The 20,928-nt window shown below is 41.5% G+C and overlaps 1 protein-coding gene across 1 annotated transcript in view; it reads left to right on the top strand.

The window, feature by feature from the left end:
- The window catches only part of ercc6l2 (excision repair cross-complementation group 6-like 2), a 37,612-nt gene that overhangs the window by 13,414 nt on the left and 3,270 nt on the right, over positions 1-20,928 (top strand). Inside the window, exons 11-17 of the mRNA XM_063187690.1 lie at positions 6,343-6,438; positions 6,720-6,819; positions 8,581-8,739; positions 12,439-12,507; positions 13,581-13,917; positions 14,303-15,385; positions 18,954-19,108. Of these exons, the coding sequence (XP_063043760.1) occupies positions 6,343-6,438; positions 6,720-6,819; positions 8,581-8,739; positions 12,439-12,507; positions 13,581-13,917; positions 14,303-15,385; positions 18,954-19,108 (1,999 nt within the window). The remainder of the gene's footprint in view (positions 1-6,342; positions 6,439-6,719; positions 6,820-8,580; positions 8,740-12,438; positions 12,508-13,580; positions 13,918-14,302; positions 15,386-18,953; positions 19,109-20,928) is intronic.

The following is a 20,928-nucleotide window of genomic DNA, read 5'->3' as shown; positions in this document are numbered from 1 at the left end:
TCCAAATCAATGAAACTCCTAGCATGGAAGTTGAAGAAAAGAATGGCCGAAAATACAGTCCACAAAATACATGATCCAGTAACAAAAGAACTTAAAAATAACTTAAGTGAAATTCATGAAGCGTTTCAGAAATACTACAAAAGCCTATATACCAGAGTCCCTGGAGGAAGCATACTTCAGACTGATACATTTTTAAACTCTTTGCAATTGCCTACACTGACAGAGGAACAGAACAACACACTTATAGCAGAGATAACAGAAAGTGAATTTTTAGCCACCATTAGCAAACTGAAAGTCGGTAAATCTCCAGGCTCTGACGGATACACAGCAGAATGGTATAAGGAGTTTAAAAGTGACTTAATCCCAGTTTTACTCCCTACACTAAATTGGGCCCTGGAAAAATCACAAATACCTCCAAGCTGGAATGAGGCAATTATATCAGCCATTCCAAAAGAAGGCAAAGATAAAACAAAGTGTGCATCATACAGACCAATATCTGTCTTAAATCTAGATTACAAGATGTTTACTTCCATAATGGCCAGGAGATTTGAGACGCTAATGACCCACCTGATCCATAATGACCAGACAGGATTTATACACCAACGCCAAACACAAGATAACATAAGACGGACACTACATATTCTAGACCACATCATTAAGAACAAAATGGAGGCAATAGTGGTTAGTATCGACGCAGAGAAAGCCTTTGACTCAGTCTCCTGGACCTTTCTATACAGAGTTCTACACAGATTTAACTTTCACAACAGGATCATTAACACCATACAAACACTATATGACACACACACAGCAAGGGTCAAAGTTAATGGTTATCTCTCTAATAGCTTCAGCCTAGAGAGGGGAACAAGACAAGGATGCTCCTGGTCACCACTATTGTTTGCACTTTTTAGATGCGTCCCACGCATCTCTATAAGAGGCTTTGGTGTCCGTCCGTCCGTCCGTCCCTCCGTCCGTCCGTCCGTCCGCCCTCCCGTGATGTGTTTCCCTCCCGTGATGCGTTTCTGAATTGTGATTCCCTCCTGTGATTCCCTCTTGTGTCCACAAGGTGGCAGTCGCTCAGTTTTGGCCTGGAGCTCATGCGTGCAAACCAACCGTGCTCTTTGCCAGTGAGAAAAACATGGCGGCACTTCCTGTTGATTTTCACATGAAAGTTTTGCTTAATTTAAAGTCCCTAAGCGACTATAAATGTTGTGGCTTCCATATATTGATGTAAAAGTGCCCCACGAAGTAATGAAGCACAACAAAGTTACTCCACATTACCATTTGACCACTCGTTTTTCTATGCTAACAGGGTAGCTAATGTAGCATTGTAAATGATCCAGGGAGAAAGGGGGAAATGTTGTGATTTCAGTCCGCCTGAGGCAACGATTTTCGTGGGGAAGATGACCTGCATGTCGGTGGCATTGAACCACGCCCCCGTGCCTTATTTGGCTCGCTCAGCACGTGCGTCCTCAGTCCAATCGCAATGCTTTATTTTCCCCAGACGTTTAATCGCATTTAAGTGAAAGTGCCATGTATACACATCGCAAAATAACTCTTAATCCGATCTATTTAAATCGCATTTATTAAATCGGACTTAAAAACATCATGTACACGTAGCCAATGTCTCATTGATTAGTTTATGGAACTTATGGTTTGTCTGTTACGGTCCACGAAGACAATATCCACGTGAAAACGCAAACGCCTGCAAACCACTGTTTTGACAGAAATACAGTTCACCTGTCGCCTACTCTGTTTTCTTCCCAAAGCGGCATTTAAAAGTATTCCATGAAATCCAACATCAACGTCACTTCAAATAGGTGACAGCATCATGCTCACACATGAAATACAGTGCCCTCCATAATTATTGGCACCCCTGGTTGAGATGTGTTTTTTAGCTTCCAATTTTTTTTTTTTTTTCTAAATAATATGGGACCTTAATGGAAAAAAAGAGAAAAATCCAACCTTCAATACAAGTGCATTTATTCAGTGGGGAAAAAATCCCACATAAAGAAATAATTATTTGACATCAAATAATGTGTGTCACAATTATTAGCACCCCTGGTGTTAATATTTTGTACAACCCCCTTTTGCCAACAAAACAGCACCTAATCTTCTCCTATAATATTTCACAAGATGGGAAAAGACAGAAAGAGGGATCTTCAGCCATTCCTCTTTGCAGAATCTCTCTAAATCATCCAGAGACCTGGGTCCTCTCCTCTGTACTCTCCTCTTCAGCTCACCCCACAGGTTCTCAATGGGGTTGAGGTCTGGGGACTGAGATGTCCATGGGAGGAGCTTGATTTTGTGTCTGGTGAACCATTTCTGTGTAGATTTGGCCATATGTTTAGGGTCATTGTCTTGCTGAAAGACCCAGTGACGACCCATCTTCAGCTTTCGGGCAGAGGGCAACAGATTTTGATTTAAAATGTCCTGGTATTTCAAAGCATTCATGATGCCATGCACCCTAACAAGGTTCCCAGGGCCTTTGGAAGTGAAACAGCCCCACAGCATCACTGACCCACCCCCATACTTCACAGTGGGTATGAGGTGCTTTTCAGCATGCACATCTTTCGTGGCACGCCAGACCCACTTAGAGTGTTTGTTGCCAAAAAGCTCAATCTTGGTCTCATCTGACCAAAGCACACGGTCCCAGTTGAAGCCCCAATACCGCTTGGCGAACTCCAGACGTTTGCGTTTATGATTGTGAGTGAGGAAAGGTTTTCTCCGTGCATGCCTCCCAAACAGCTTGTTGGCGTGTAGACAGCGCCTGATGGTTGATTTGGAGACTTTGTGACCCCAGGATGCTACCATTTGTTGTAATTCTGTAACAGTGAGCTTTGGAGATCTTTTGATTTCTCTTACCATCCTCCTCACTGTGCGTGGTGGCAAAATAAACTTGGGTCCTCGTCCAGGATTGTTTACCACTGTTCCAGTTGTTTTGAACTTCTTAATTATTCCTCTCACAGTGGATATCGGCAGCTGCAGTTGAGTGGCAATCTTCTTGTAGCCTCTGCCTGACCTGTGAAGGTCGACGCACATCTGCCTCACTTGTATGCTGTGTTCCTTTGTCTTTCCCATGTTTAAGAGTGGATAAGAGAAATGGCCTCGGTGTCACGTCATATTTATACCCCAGGGAAACAGGAAGTGATGAATTACTAATTAAATGTTCCTACATACTCTGGTAAACTTTGTAAACTACTGTAGAAATGACAGAAATGCTTCAATTATATTTATTTTCTGGGAATTGTTAAGGGTGCCAATAATTGTGGAACAGGTGATTTAATGAAAAATAATTATTTTTTAGTCAGGGATTGTTTTATTTTCTTACAATTCATTTGAGTTGAAGGCTACATTTTCCTACAATTTTCAGTGTGACAGTATTCTTCTGCAATAAACACTGAATTTATTTTAAGGCTTTTAACACATCTCAACCAGGGGTGCCAATAATTATGGAGGGCACTGTAACACTTCAGTGAGGGGGGGACATCACTGCTCTCATATTAAAGTGAAAAGAGAATTTCACATTTTAGTTTATTTAATGTAGGCCTATGCAAAATTGCAAATAGCCTATTCATTGAAATCTTTCCAGAAAGGGTTGTAATGTTTGCCTGTTTTTTATGTTTGTAATTTAAAAAATAAATAAAAAAAAAAAGTGATTTAAAAAAAAAAATAGCCTAACAAAAATAGAGATTTTATGTTAAAAAAAATGTGATATGGGATGGACCGATGGCCCCCCTAAGCTAAATTCGCCTTAGGTCCCCACATTGCTAAATGTAGTGTAAGGGATTATTTTGAAAAGACAGTAACATGTAATCAGCAATGCATTACAGTTTTTCAGTAAATTGCCCAACACTGTTGAAATCCTATGGTACTTTTTCAAATCCAGGCTTATACAGTACATGGTAGGCTTATTGATAAATTGCCTTGACAGGTTATGAGGAGGCCAAGGGGGCGTTTGGGCAAAAAAGGTTCAGAACGGGCATAGACGGACGCATCTGTTGTCCGCCTGTCGGACTTGTTCTTGAACCACTCGCTCAATACATAAGACAGAACTCAGAAATCAAAGGGATAAATCTTGCAGAAAGAGAACAGAAGATAGCTTGCTATGCCGATGACGTGATAACCTATCTCAGTGACCCAACACACTCTTTGCCCCAACTGATGGTATCACTGGAGAAGTATGGGGAACTATCAGGGTACAAGGTCAATGTAAGCAAAACCCAAATATTAACATATAATTATGATACACCAGCTGAGATAAAAACCAAATACCCATGGTCATGGCAAACAAAACATATCAAGTATCTGGGTGTCACTATTCCAAAAGATCTCTCAAAACTATCAGACTACAATTACTTACCTCTAGATAAAAAGATTAAAGAGGACATCTCAAGGTGGAACCTCATTCCCTTTCTTAGCTTCAGCTCAAGGATACAATCCATAAAAATGAACATATTACCAAGGCTTTTATATCTATTCCAGACTCTACCAATAGAAATACCCCAGAGTCAATTTAATGAATGGGACAAGATGTTGTCTAGATATATATGGCAGGGGAAGAGACCAAGGGTCCGCTTCAAAACATTACAACTAATGAAAGAAAAGGGAGGTTGGGCTTTACCATCTCTTAGAGAATACTACCTTGCTGCCCAGACCAGAACAATATTATGCTGGTGCAATCCCTCATACTTGGCACAATGGAAAGACATTGAAGACAGGGTGCTTCCCATCCCTATACAGGCAGTTGTTGCAGATTCTAAATTAAAACATTATATACACCAAACAGACAATCCATGGGTAAAATTCACTCTGAAAGTGTGGAAAAATATGCTGAAAATCTATAAATTAGAGGAAGACTTGCTCCCTCTGAAATGGTGCTCACATGATTCAGATTTTACACCAAACGCTATGGATAATAGATTCCAAATTTGGACAGCGAAAGGAATAACAGCTTTATGTACCATTATGAAGGATAACTCAATGTTCAGTTTTGAGATGTTACAGGAAAAGCACCATTTAGATAAGCAAGACTTTTTCAGATACCTACAACTGCGGCATTATGTTAACACAAAGGTTAAAAATACAACAAAAAAAACCCACAGTTTTATTGAACTATTTAAAAGAGCATATAATTCAAACCTGAATAAAGGTATCATATCAGCCACATATACCTGCTTGGTACAAAATAACATCCACTCCACAGCATATATTAAAGCAAAATGGGAAAGGGAAACAGGGACTGAAATATCAGACGAAGAGTGGAAAAGAATGTGGCAATATCAATGGAAATGCTCCAGTTCAATGACTTGGCGTGAATTTAACTGGAAGAACTTTATTAGATATTTTATTACCCCAGCCCAGAAATCTAAATTCAGTGACGCCACCCCTGACTGCTGGAGACAATGTGGTCAACAAAGTGCAAATCACCACCATGTCTTTTGGGATTGCCCAAAAATTCAAGTTTATTGGTCAGAAATACATAACTCACTACAAGACATTTTCAGAGAGGATTTGCCACTGGACTTTAAGACTTTGTATCTGGGATGTGTTCCTCAAGACTGGCTGAAAGTGGACAAATACTTAATGAACATTCTGTTGGTGGCCAGCAAAAAAGCTATCACAAGGAAATGGCTACAACCAGAAAGCCCAACACTTGGAATGTGGAGAGACATTGTGGTGGAAATATATAAGATGGAACAAATCACAGCCTATGTTAACCAGAAAATGGAACTCTTCTTAGAGCGATGGTTGAAATGGTATTTCTTTGCTCCAGCCAAGTGGCCTAACAGCCCAATTTTATAACTATGACTTCATAATGTAAAATGTATCCTATTGTATGAATATGTAAGTGACAAACTCCCTGTATGTACATAGTTCTGTTCTCAATGTGTGTTGTTTCCCACTTCCCTTTCCCTAAAAAAACAACAACAATAAAATATAAATTAAAAAAAAAAAAAAAGAAAAATCCAGAGAAAACACAAGACTGTGGAAACACAGAGCTGTGGGAGAGTATATAGAGAGCACTTCTGTGTGTCCATCACGGAAAACAATTCCGTGTCCAGAAGCACAGAATTTTGTCAAAATCCGTGCTCCTGGACACGGATTTCGTGTCCTTAACATCCGTGTCCAGGAGCACGGAATTCTGGAGATCATGTTGGTTAATAGTAACGAGATTCAAAATAGTTTTTACACACACAGTGCCCCAACTTAATAGCAAAGCTCTTGTCAGTTGCTGTTTCTGAACATTTAGTTTCCGTTTCGTATTTTAATTGTTTTTGATTATTGTTCTTTTGATTATTTTGATATGTTTGCTCAATACAACACATTTGTCTCCATGCATAGGGCTGGTGGACTCGGCCTTAACTTTGTGGGTGCAAACGTTGTCATTCTTTTTGACCCGACATGGAATCCTGCCAACGACCTCCAGGCTATCGACCGGTAATGCTGTTTAACTCACCTGCATGTAACCAGTGACACCATACGTGTTTTACCATACTGTACAACCACGTGCAATATCTTGTTTTTGCCGAATAAAAATAATTTTCTGTTTTATGTTTTAATGACAATAAAGTTTTATCTTATCGTATCTTATCTTAGTTATTTGTTTCATTCAAAAAAATCACCAAAATTGTTTTACTAAGTGCAAAATTGAAATAATACTGTGCATTTGTGTGTGTGCATGTGTATGCGTGTGTGTATATCTCTGTGTATGTGTGCAGTGTGTATCGCATTGGCCAATGCCGGGATGTGACAGTGTTCAGGCTCATCTCGCTGGGCACTGTGGAGGAGGTAATTTACCTGCGACAGGTGTACAAGCAGGTAAGGTGTGCTTATTTACCCATTGAAGCTTGATGCTGCATATACACAGCATTGATCTCTGTGCCCGGAGCGACATAGACTCTGCGTTCAGGCTTTTGAGATTTGAGGTTTTTAAGATAAGCATTTTTTTAAGTGCTTTGTAGGCTGAGATATTTAGGTTTTTATAGGCTGAAGGCACCTTTTCCCAAAAAGGGCTTAGGCTTTTGGCAAGTGTTTTTTTGCAGGTGCCTGCTTACACTGTGCGACTTTTTGCCCGATTTTGCCACGATTTCTCACTCGCACGACATTTTGGGAGTTGGGCCCATTTCTTGCTCAATCGCAGGTCAATCGTGAGTCTCGCATCGTGTAGTGTACATGGGGTAACGACAAGCGATTTCACCTCACAATCGTGCAATCGTAGGGTCGCAAGAAAATCAAAACTGTTTGAAATCCTGGTCGTGCCTCGTGAGTAAATCGCACAGTTCAAGCAGTGCTACGACCCAATTTGACACAACACATTAATAGGGCCGTGCGATTCGCTCTTGAGCGCGTCCTCATCTCCACCTCAGGAGCGCATGTTCCCTCCTCTGCAGACCTGGGAAACATGCCGGTCGTGTCGCACAGTGGGAGCATTCGGCTCGCATCCGACTGTCGGCTCGTATAGTGTGAGGATGTGAGTCGTGAGATGTGAACTTCTAAAACATGAAATTCCCTTGTGCAGTGTGAGCAGGAGCTTAACCCATTGTGTCCTGGAGCGACATATACGCTGCATTCAAGTTCTTGAAATTTGAGCTGTTTTATTAAAGATGTGGGTATGTTAGAACTGAATGAACACTATACTTGTGCAAAATGAAGGTTCTAGGGCACCCTTTCCCAAAAAGGGCTTAGGACAAAATGGGTTTATACACACGAGTGAAAATATCGCACAGTGTATGCCCGACTTTAGGCTTAAATGGGTTCATCAGCAGGAATATAAGAAAATGAAGGAACAGGATGCACTCTGACCCACTCCCCAATATGTCACATTCATATCATAGCCCAGTGGTTCCCAATTTTTTTTTCCTGCTGGGACCATTTTTTGGATCCAAGAATAATTTTTCGACACCCTACCTCCATTTTTCAAATGCAAAAAATATTTTTGCTGAACTTCAATGTTAATCACAGGAAAGGTAAATATTGCCCATTGAAATGAATATTGTTACTAACAATGTACGGAAAGGTTATGAAAGCCTATATTCAAGGATTTATGTAAATAGCTATTCTGTCCGTGACCCCCTTGCAGTAACTCCGCGATGCCCTTAGGGGTCCGGACTCCCACTTTGGGAACCACTGTCACAGCCCATTTCATAGCGTCCTGCACTTTTACATATATTTTATGGCGTGGCAGATGTCAAAAGTCTACCCATTACTTTTCAGTTTTTTACTGTCTTGCTAGTGCTCACACATTTCCTTCTCTCTGGCCCCCCCTTTCTTGGTCTTGTAGGTCTTGCTGGTAATGTATGCGTATACTGCATTGCCTTGCCTGTTTTGTGTGTTGGTGTTGCTTTTATGGTGCTGCCACCTCCGAGATAAATTTCTCCTTGGTGGAGACTCACCAGAGAGAAATTTGGAGAAAAAGAAACCTAATCAAGAAACCTAACCTAAGGAATACTTTGATCAATTCTTATTTCTCATCCCCCCCTCGCCTTCTCTCTCTCTCTCTCTGTGTCTCTCGCTCTCTCGTTCTCTCTCTCGTTCTCCCTCTCCCCCTTCCCTCTCTCCTTATGTATTCATCATCTACAGCAACTACAGTCGTCTGTAGTAGGTCGGGAGAACTCTCGGCGCTACTTCGAGGCGGTGCAGGGCAAGGCCAGCGTGGGCCAGGCAGGGGAGCTCTTCGGCCTGCGCAACCTCTTCCGCCTGCAGCTGGACGGGACCTGCCTCACCCAGCGCATCCTGGAGGTAATGCTGTCCCCCTGTGGTGGACGGCCGCTACTGCGGCAGATATTCAAAAGGCCAAATCCCCAAGGCGTTATGTAATAAACGTTGCGGCACCTCTTTTTTATTTTGATAGTTTCACTTGGCTGGACTGGGGCCTCTCACGCTCCGTCTTTCACTCTCACTCTTGTGCCTGTAAAGGGTGTACGGTCGGTCACACACACACACCAGTGTGGCAGGAATGTTGGGTCAATGAAACTTTGAAAAGGAATGTTTTGCTCCATGGCGTATAGCATTGAATTTTTGCAATCATACGTTGCGGAGCGAAATTCTTTTTCGTTTGTTCTCACGTCCACACCATCAAAGCAAAGATCCTTGGTTGATGACTGCTTTAAGCCTTTGCTTGACGTTGAAGACACAAGATGCATTCCTTTGCAAAAAAAACAGAAAAACTTTGCAGTTATTTTTTCAGGATATCAGTGTAGTCATGCCAAAACACTGTATATTACATTAAAGTATAGTAATTTTGCATCATTTTTTATGCATAACATTGAGTTAATAACTGCAGTAGTAAGGGTTGCCAGACAGCTTTGGTACCCACTCAGATGAAGATTGGGTTTTATAATCCCATCATTCAGCAAAGTCATCGACAAAGAGCCACATTTGCATTCCTCCACAGTTTGCTTATGATTCGATGTGCCAAATTGATTTACTCGCGAAATCAAAAGAGATGCCGCAGCTTTTTGCATCTCCTCCCTCCGTTTAAAACATTAAGAGGCGTAATGACATCCAGACATCATCAAACGCTGTCTGAGGGTGGATCACATCCAGATGAGAACCGTGCAATGAGTGCGCATAACTTAGACTCCTCCAGACTAGACAAATCACTCTATGAATACACAAGAGTGTAAAATGGGTTTACCCTATGCAAGGCAAAAAGTATTGTGCATGACATGATAATGCGCATGGAAGGCCCAGGTATCTCCTCACGTAACTCCACAGTACCATGTGAAACTATTTTAAACCCCTTTATTTTTTCAGAGTATTTTAGTTAAAAAGAGTAAAGACAGGGTAGTGATAAGGTAAAAATGTATAAAAAGTACAAGCCTGTCTGGATCTTTCAAGGTCAAGTAGGCTAATAGTGTAAATAATGTTAACTTCCCGTTTTACATTACACCACGGTGCAAATTATTATGCAAAGTACATTTCTCTCTGATTTCTTCTAATAATCTATATAAATGACAGTCATTGTAATTTCAAGTCATCAGCCATTAGAGTACAAATTAAATGTTCTGAATGAAACTTCTAATGTTAATGGTATTTTTTTTTAAATATAAAACTTCAAATGCACTGTTCCAGGGTTTCCAAATGATTACGCTTGTAGTGTTATAAAGACCAAAAATGGTGAGTTTTTAAATTAAAGCTATTAGCAAGTCTTAATTTATGAAATGAAGACCTTTTTCAATCTAAAACATCTTACAGTTCAAGTTGCGTTACTGGATTTGTAGCTGATTCAGAGCACACACAGGCTTGTGGAGATACAGGCACATTAAGAAAAGTTTCTGCAGATAAATACATTGCAAAATACCATTGCAAAGTCGCAAAAACTGAGATGGATGACATTTGAAGCTGCTGGTAGCTCTGGAGTCCCACAAACTTCAAGGTGTAGCTTGGCAGTTATGCATAAACCCTCTACTTGGCCACCCTTAATCAATACTCACAAGCAGAAACCACTCCAGTGGGGCAAGAGATGCATCCAGCCACCTTTTCAAAAAGTCTTTTTCACTGTTGAGTGCCCTTGCAACCTAGGATGCTTCAGGTGGACAGAGTGGTGGATGGTTGGCGAATGGCCACCATCTCCTAATAAGGCTGCGACATTTTGAAATGATATTTGGAGTATGTCAAGACATTTCAAACAATATGTGAACAAATCCATGCTGGATCTGAAAAAGCCAGGGCTGATTAAAACAATGTTGCGTCTTTGGATACTGACAAATGAAGAATAGTGTGAGCAATAGCATGTTCAACTTGATCAGAATTAGAATAGGATAGGGTAGGATGGACTTTTATTGTCTCCTCGAGAGAATTTGTGAGAGAATGAGTATCTCACTAACTTCTTCACACATCAACACAAATAACAATAAACATGCCAGAATAGACCATATCAAAAACATATACCGGTAAACATCTGTGGTCTACCCCTCATCCAGTCACACAAAATTCTTTATAAAATATTACACATAACAAATTCTCCTGTAACCCTCACCAACTAACAAATCCTTGCAGTACACAGCTGCACTTTGTGTGTGAGAGTACAGGAAGATATTCTCACCGCACTGAGGATGGCATTCCCTCAGGAATGGTGAAACGATAGAAGGTAGACCAAACAAAAATAAAATAAAACCTACTCAAGCACAGTCCTTGGCAGATACAATAACAAATCCAGGAGAAGGAGGGATGGAGGTAGAATATGTAAAAAAAAAAAAAGCAGGATGCCAAGGCACTTGTATATTTTCCACTTGCGTAAATAGCACACCCTACTTTTTCAAATGTGGCTTTTTGACATGAAACCTATTCTCTTAACGGTACTGCGCACTGGCTGTAAATTTTATAGCAGGGCTGCACACCTGTGCGCACCCGTCTACTTTCACCACTGGGGTTCAGGTATAGGCAGAACCCTGAAACATCTGCTCTACTCTGCTCTCAGGAAGATCATAGAAAAAACTTGCCTGACCTTGGCGTCTTTTTCAGTGTGCGAATCTGCGCATCGAACTTGAACAATAATAAATAAATCCAGCAATGAAAAACTGATTTAACGAAAAGGAGGATGCCTTTTCCAGATAGTTGATGGTCACATAGGAAGAGACAGAATACTTCTTGACTGTGCTTTAACTCTGCTTGTCACAGATTGATTGAAGTGATGCAATACTTTTCATTTGACACACAATTGCTGTATTTCTCAGGTGTCCAACATCTATGCATGTGTCATTTCTTTTTTTTTTGTGATCAATTTTTTATTGACATCATCAACGATGACATTCAACATTTGCATATCTTTGCTTGTAGTACATTAACATTTAAGGGATCTTCATGAACAAGAAGAATATGGTGTCATTATTTATTAACTTCCTCCTTAATTATCTACATATACATAGAACAACATATCAACAAAGCACTTGTTGTGTTTCCGTTTTATACTTAAATGCTGTGTGAGAATGTGCTGTCAGTATTGTAGGTGGTTGGAGCCACAGTTGACATCACGGGCAGAATGTCAAAATGTTTGTCCAAAGTCATGTGGATGGGAAGAGTCAATAAGATGTTAGGATGTTGCTGTTGGATGCTTATGTATATGAAGGCTGTGACCATATGGTGTGTGTGTGTGTGTGTGTGCGTGTGCGTGTGCGTGTGCGTGTGCGTGTGCGTGTGCGTGTGTTTGTGTTTGTGTTTGTTCATGTTTGTGTGTGCATGTGTATGCGTGTGCATGTTTGTGTGTGCGTGTGTATGTGTGTGCATGTTTGTGTGTGCGTGCGTGTGTGTGCATGTGTGTGCGTGTTTACATGTGTGTGCTGGTATGTGCGTGCATGTGTGTGTGTATGTGCACATGTGTGTGCTGGTATGTGTGTGTGCATGTTTGTGTGTGCATGTTTGTGTGTGCATGTTTGTGAGTGCGTGTGTGTGCTGGTGCGTGTGTGCATGTGTGTGACTCTGCGTGTGCATGCACAGCGTGAAGGTCAAATAGAAGCAGGTGTGATGACCGCGAAAACCCAGGCAGCTGAGGACAAGCCTACTGCTGTGAGTGACTTTTCATCTGGTAACACACACACACACACACACACACACACACACACACACACACACACACACACACACACACACACACACACACACACACACACACACACACACACACACACACACACACACACACACACAGTTTATATCAGTATCACCCCTTTTTTGTTGTTTGGAATTGGTAAGTAAAACTCAGATAACACTAACCTGGTGCCAATTTATTAGATTCGATTATCCGTTATCAGCTCTTCAGCAGAGAAATTCTGAGTGGACTATTTCCGGGATGAAAAACGCTTTTTATAGCATTTTGGAAAAAACAGCTCTTCATTTTTTGTCTCCTCTACACCCTCCTCATCTCAGATGAGCATGTCTGATCACAGATGTTCATAATTAGATAACACTTACAGAGGAGAGACACTAAAGTCCAATTAGCTCCTTTAAATACTGTATGTTTAACCTTTTTGAGTTATTTTGATCTTCAAAATCTCCTCAAAAGTTCCATGCCATTTTCTGTTAATCATGTTAGCATTTACATTTATACATTTGTAGAGTGTAGACAATTTAAATATTTCAAGAATGAATGAGCTGGAGCCCTAGTCTGCCATATGAGAGTCACGTTTTGCATATCGAACCGCTGCTCATATGACCTGTATGTGCCTAAGGGTGTTTTTGACTAATCTCCAGTCGTTTGCGAAAGTGCTTCTTGAACTTTTTACACATAACTAACCACACATTCCCCAAGGCACTCCATGTTCTACCAAAAATCTGTGCGGCACAGACGGCTTGCTGTGAATATGCACAATTATTACCTTATTGGATGCCGGCCATTTTCGAATCATACCATCCTACAGTGCCACAACACTTTCAGAATTTTTTGAGTGTTTTTTTTTCCAATTTTTTGAATTCTATGACAATGTCAACATCACACAATTAAAAAGCCTGAATTGATGTGCTGGTCTACGCATTCCGTTCTATTCTATTCTTAATTGATTTAATTCAAACTCTATTCTATTCTGTTCTATTGTATTCTATTCATACACAATGCCTAATGCAATTACTCTCTGACATCACAGGGCCAGAAGAGTGGTGGAGCAGATGGGCCTGGCGCGGAGGAGCCTCCCACAGCAGAGCAGCCTTCCAGCAGCAGCAGCAAGGACGCTCCAGGAGGAGTGCTGGACTTCAGTAGCGAGGAGGAGGAGGACGGTGGGGAGGAAAAGGGTGGACAGGCAGCAGCAGCTGGTCCTTCCTCCTCCAGGGCGTCCACCTCAGCCGACCCAGACGGGGCCCAGACTGGCAGCAAGTTCTCGCCCAGCAAGGGCTGTCGTATGGGGAACTTCACCGAGCTCTTCATGCAGAACCTGGGACGCACAGACGTGAGAGGGACCAGCTCCATCAGCTCCACCAACTCAGGTCAGGGTTTTCCCTAAGACTTTATAGTTACCGTAAGGACAGCCACCTTTGCAACAAACACTTCCCACCTTGACTAGGTTTGCTAAAAAGGTTTTGTTTTGTTAGTACTGTTTCAAAATGGCTTTAAAGAAATGCACAATATAGCCTTTCCAGGCAATTTGTAGTTAAGGTACCCACTTCTCAAGTTGAGTAGATCCCCTAAAAAGATTAAGAATTACATACTACAAAAAATACTTTGTTTCTTACACACAAAAATGTTATAAGTTTGGGGCTTTCATATTATAGTTCATAGCTTTTCCAATCATGATAGTGACATGTCTTTGGTACCAGCTATCCCCCACCCACCTTGTATTGTCTAACCAATGCTCTGTGGGAAACACTGCAGGTGATGGCGGATCTAAAGATGAAGAGGAGAGGAGAGGTGATGCAGCAGGACCCTCCAGGAGTACTGCCGGCCGTGGTGGTGCTGGTGGCCGTCAGGTGGTGAAAGATGATCCTGAGGAGCTGTCTGAGCTGTCGGACGACGCTGTTGCAGAGCTGGAGGAGATCGAACAGAGCCTCAGCTCCTCGGCGACATCCACACCAACCAAATCGCCGCTGGCGGCGCACAAGAGACCGCAGGAAACTGCAAAGAGGCGCTCATTAGCAGGGTCCTCGAGGACGACTACAGGTGGCCGTCAGGTGGTGAAAGATGATCCAGAGGAGCTGTCTGACCTGTCGGACGACGCTGTTGCAGAGCTGGAGGAGATCGAACAGAGCCTCAGCTCCTCAGCGACATCCACACCAACCAAATCACCGCTGGCGATGCACAAGAGACCGCAGAAAACGATAAAGAGATGCACAGCAGCAGGGCCCTCGAGGTCTACTCCTGGTGGTGGTCAGGTGGCAAAAGTCGACCCTGAGGAGCTGTCTCAGCTTTCAGAGGGTGCTGTTGCAGAGCTGGAGGAGATCGAACAGAGCCTCAGTTCATCAGCAACATCGACACCAACCAAATCGCCGCTGGCGGTGCACAAGAGACCGCAGGAAACCACAAAGAGATGCACAGCAGCAGGAAAAGAGAAGCAAGTGGATGTTATTATGGAGACGGACGAGGAAGATCTACCAGGAAGGTTTTCCAGTGAGGAGTCTGAGGACTTGCTCGCTGCTCCTCGCTCCACCACCTCTCTGAAACCTCACCAGACCAAGAAAGATCTCAGCAGCACCACCAGTGAGAGAGAAGTCGTGACCAAGAAGATGCAAAAGGTGCTAACGGACGAGGTGATGGACAGCCTCAGCTCAGATGAAGATGATTGTGTTGTGACCAGAGAAGGTCTGGTGACCACACTGAAGAGGAAGAGCTCTGGGGGCCAGGAAAGTGTTTGTTTTGTCACAACGAAGGACAAGGATGGACCTCAACAGACCAGCACAAGCAGCAGACCCAGACAAGGTGGTGGAGCCCCACCATTGGGAACCATTGACGCACTCTTAGGTATTGCATTACACTGCATTAAATCACATTACACTTAGCTGACGCTTTTATGCAAAGCGATATTTACAGGTTATTGGTGACAGTCCCTGGAGCAATGTAGGGTTAGGTGTCTTGCTCAAAGGCGCTTAATCCATAGATACTGGTGTAGGGAGAGGTAAAGGTGGCACTTGAACTTACAACCTTAAGTTCAGCTCCTGAAGCACAGCTGCCCCACAGCGGCATCCTAGGTAAAGAACCCTCTCACATTTTACATGCACACAGGCACATAGGCACTTAATGAAATGCACACTTACACTAGATACACACTTTCAGTATCTCTATGGGATCATTTCACGTGAAATCAGACACTTTGGGACCTGACAGACACAGATTTCAATCATACTTGCTGTGCCTGTTTAGTAGCAAGGTAGCACCCCAGAACTGCATTTGTGTGAAGCTGACACCAATATTAAGGGAGAAACAGACTAGCAAAGGTTTATATATGAGGATGGACACTACACATTCAGACTTGATTATATCAGTCATTGTAAGTCACAAAAATATTTCTGAGGTGTTGTGTGAAAGCGCTTTTTTGGCTCTACAAATTACAGAGACAGCATGGAACACAACAACCTTCAGAATATGAATTATGATACATTGAACATTTTAAAATTGAATACCAAAAATCTTATATTTTTAAATGGCCGGTTTGTCTAAACATAGCCTGCAAGGTCATAAACACCACCTGAAAATAGGGTGTTTGGTTCTTTATTCCTTTCAGAGATAATGGGACATAAAAGTTGAAATGAGTTGTAATAAAGTAGTAATAGAGTAGTGTCAGGGACAGTACTGGACTGGCCATTTGGTATAACAGGCATTTTCCCGGTGGGCCCTGCACCCTCGTTGGTCCCAATTCCAGGTACTCAAAAACTACACAGCTTCTGCCCATTGTCAATGGACACAGTGGAAGCTAGACCATTTTCAGCATTCAGAGAAGGCAGGGTTGAAAGAATAAGCTCAGTAAAGGAATGTTTTAAATGTTCAAGTATCAAAGGGTATGTTGTAGCTGTGTATGATGTCAACTAGTGGCTAGCATTTGTTGAGGAATGTATGCCGAGCACTGGAGAGGTGAAACTGAACTTCCTGCATCCTCATGGACCATCTCCATCCTTCACATATTCTGATAGACATGCTGTCATGTGATATTAATATGGTATTACCATATTATTACTAGGTGATTTGTATGATGCCATATTTTTGAGTCCCATTATCTCTGAAATGAATAAAGAACCATAACCGGCATTTCAGGTGTTGTTCATGACATTGCAGGCTATGTTTAGACAAGGAACTGGCCATTTTAAATTATACGTTTTTTTTATATTAAATTTTTAATTTGTCAATTTACCGGAATTCATATTCTGAGGGTTGTTGTATTCCATGCTGTTTGGGTAATTTGTAGAGCCAGAAAAGAGCTTTCAAATAACATCAATACATATTTTTGTGACTTACACTGACTGATATAACTTAATCAATGCTGAATGTATAGTGTCCTACCCTCATATGTAAACCTTTCCTAGTCTGTTTCTCCCTTAATATTGGTGTCAGATTCATAAAAATGCAGTTCTGGGGTGCTACCTTGCTACTAAAAAGGCACACCAAGTATGATTGAAATCTGTGTCGGTCGGGTCCCAAAGTGTCTGATTTCACGTGAAATGACCCTATGGTATCTGTATGTCTGTAATGTCTGTGCAGTTGTGTATTCTGTTTTGTATCTGTTATGTGTCAACACCTGTGAATATCCAGGACAAATTTTCTTCGGGACCTAAAACTAAACAAATCTTGAACCAATTCTGAAAGAAGAAGAAAAAGTCACTGTTTCATTGTAGGAAATCTGTGTATCATTTGTTCATTCGTTACTGAAACTACGGGAAAACAACTTTTATGACATAGAGATGCAAGGGAAAAAAAGTATATACTTGATTCGAAAATAGATGATGAATTATGGATCAAGCACAAAGGAATAGCAGCGTGGCAGTACTGATGGATGGTATAGCTACTTTCTAATAATACAAATCCAGTTGGTGTTCCTGCTAGCAATAGTGTGCCTGTCAGCGCATTCAGTTGAGCTTCGCTGTGCAGGATGATGGATGATGATAATAATGATGCTGATCCCAGATATCTTTTCTCCAGCTCAGTTGTGTAGAATACTGTTATACTATACTGCTACCTTATGCTAACTATTACATAGTGTGATGATGGAGTATGCGTCTTGAGTTTGGTTGTTGGTTGTCATCACTGTTTTATCACTGGGTATACTGTATGGCAGTGGTTCCCAACCTATGGGTCGGGACCCCCCTTATTGTTCGCCAAAGATCCACAGGGGGTCGCGGAGCCCTCTTGATTTTAGGGGTTTCATTTTAAATATATATAGCCCATCTTGAATAAAAGACAAAGCATTTAACTAATAAATGCATAGACCCAACAAATTGTAAGTGCTACATCAAACATTTATTTCTATATTTGACCAAAGACGAATTGAGGAATAAAATAACTAAAATAAGTTTTCGCAGGAAACAAGTGGTCACTTGTGACTCCGTCTCGTGCGGGCGCTCGCGTGGTTTGGTCACCAAAGCTTACAATAGTAAAAACATGGGTCCCTTAAGAAAAAGGTTGGGAACCACTGCTGTATGGTCTATGCCCACGCATCCCATAGACTACACATATACTATAGTTGATGTCTAGATCTGCAGATTGCAATGTGGTCAAACTAAATGGGTTTATGCCTGAATTAGGTCTATGCCTGTTGCATGGAGAATTTGACCATAAATCACACTTGCATTCTGCCCAGAAGGCCTTGTGCCGCTATGTGTGGGCTTTACTTTTAATATGTCCATGAAGGACTTGTCCTAAAAAATAAAGAGTAAAGAGATTTTAATTTGGAGTTCATTAGACATACAATTCTTTTTCTCTGTTCATTTTTTTTTACTTTAAAGGTGCATTGTGTAGTATTTTAGCAGTGTATTTCCAGAACTCATGCTGCCCATTGACAAATGTTTCCTTTTTTCACAAATATTTACCACCACTAAGTATTCATCACGACTAGGTAAATTACACTTTTCATTTATTAAAAAGGTGGATCTTCTCCATGTCCGCCATTTTGAATTTCCAGAAATAGCTCATTTAAAAATATATATTTTAAAATAAAACTTTTTCACCTAAATTAACCAGACAGTTGTTAAAGACTGGAAATGAGTGGGGAGAGGGGGTGGGGGGGTAGTATCAGCAAAGGACCTCGGGTCAGAATCGGACCCGGGTCGCCAGCGTTAGCTCATTGAGCCATGGCGCCCCCAGAAATAGATAACTTTAGATAACTAGATAACAAAACTTTGGTCATGCTATTAGTTTATTATTTTTAGTAAATATTCCTGAAAAGTTCAAATCTGGCAATAGGCAGCACAGTTTCAATGAACAGGATAGTTGCAATACCTACTCTGTTCACCATCCTACACAGTTTACATGTACCTGTAACAGTTTGATTTTTTGCTGCTACTGTATGTTTTAGCTCCTGCTGTATGTTTTTGTCTGCCAGGTGGGCTGAATGAGGTGAGCTACACACACTCCAACCAGAGGGTGGTTGGCTCCAGCCGGGCTGAGAATTTTATCAGTAAGGCGGCCGCCAGAGATGTGTTTGAGCGGCAAGGCTTCTCGCAGCTGCCCGCACACATGCTACTCGAGTCGCAAGAGGTAAGATGCCAAAGTGTAAGAGCAGTACTGCCCTTCAGTTTTTCAGGGCCTCTATTCTGGATAGGACACAGAATGTCATGAGTGGGAGAGAAAGATCGGTAGGATTGCAACATGCTACTGGCTCCACTATTAGCACAGGTCAGCGCCGGAGCAAATAAGTAACGAGTTGAAACTTTCAGATATGTTTGGGATACCTTGAGGAATGCGAAAAGAAATCCCGCACACTGTCCATTCCACCAACAAACTTTAATACAATGTTTCGGTCATCCGACCTTCTTCAGGTAACATCCCACCTTCTTCAGGTAAAGGTTACCTGAAGAAGGTCGGATGACCGAAATGTTGCATTAAAGTATTAAAGATTTCTTTTCACTTGACTGACAACCCGGCTGGGATAACATCCTACGCACCTGCCCAACTACAGAGGTGTGCAAAAGCGTCTTTATTGAACTGATACCTTGAGGAATAACTTATACTAAAGGTCCCCAGTAAAAGGAGTCAAAAAGTCAAGTTTTTCAACACTTGGAGGTTTTCCCATACCATAGGCTTAGGCTTAAGACATAATGTGGATGTAATTAAACGTTTAAAATACGTGTTTTCTCATACAAGGTATCCAAATCACTATATTCACACTACTAAGTAAAACTATCATTACAAGATCATTGATGTGAAAATGAGATAAAGTGTACATATAATTGTAATGGCCGATCGTGGCCGTAGCGAATGGGAGGGGAGTTGCTGATGTGTGTTTAAACAGCAGGGGGTCTGTGAGGTCTGTGGGGTCAGTGAGTGTGGCCTGTGCCCACATGATGCTGGAGGCAGAAGAGGTAACAAACAAACAGCCTTCAAAGGGGGCACGCTCTAAACTGAGAGAAGTACCTTGAGGTAAAATCAAGGGGTCTTCAAAGTGCTTTTGTACTGATGCTCAAAAGTACATGTTTGACTCATGTCTGCACATGTTCTTGTTATTTATTCAGGTCATGTTGGATAAGAATTGTAAGTAGTTGAAAGAAACTGGACTTATTTTCTGGCTGCTAAACTCACAAGGGTTTCAGAAAAGAAGGGGTCTTCAAAGAGCTCTTGTGCTAAAAAAAACCCCTGGGACATTGTTGGGTAAACAAACTCGAAAATATATGTTTCACTCATGTCTGCAAAGACTCTTAGTTATCCAGGTCATGTTAATCAATAGAAGTTGTAAGTAACAGTAACTTGTTAGCAACTGGACCTCTATTTTTTTTGGAGCTGTAGTACATACCGCTCGACTCACAGGAGACGAGATACAACCGGCCTTCAAACAGCTCTCATGCTAAGCTGAGAGATCTTTGCTGCTCAAAAACAAGCTGGAAAACATATGTAGAGAGGAATAAGTTGTGTCTAGCTTGATGTCCATGATTCAATATAGGACTTTTAAACAGTTCAGAGTGCGTCGGACCCTCTCTCTTGAGCTCAAGCTTGAAAAAAGTTTGACTCATGTCTGCGAGGATTCACAAGAGGGTACAACAAGAGGCCTTCAAAGGCTCATGTCATGCTTATTGATCTAGGGTGACGTACGTTAGTCAAGTAAAGTCAAGTTGTAAGCTCTTGACTTCTTTTTTGAAGCTGGAATATGTTTTTCCCTTCACAAAGTCAATAGACTGTGTAACAATAAAAGCATGCTTGTGTGCAAATGATACATCGTCATTTTGTAAATTTTACTGAGAGTGAAGAGCGTTAATGTAGTGAAGCCAAAAACTAGGCGAGGAAAAAAGTTCACTTAATACTTAATAAATAAGCTATCGTATATGACTTCTATCTATCTATCTATCTATCTATCTATCTATCTA

Source organism: Engraulis encrasicolus, chromosome 21 (assembly GCF_034702125.1).
Source record: "Engraulis encrasicolus isolate BLACKSEA-1 chromosome 21, IST_EnEncr_1.0, whole genome shotgun sequence".
NCBI lineage: Eukaryota > Metazoa > Chordata > Actinopteri > Clupeiformes > Engraulidae > Engraulis > Engraulis encrasicolus.
The sequence above is the reverse complement of the archived record's forward strand: the minus strand, read 5'-3'. Positions and strand labels throughout refer to the sequence as shown.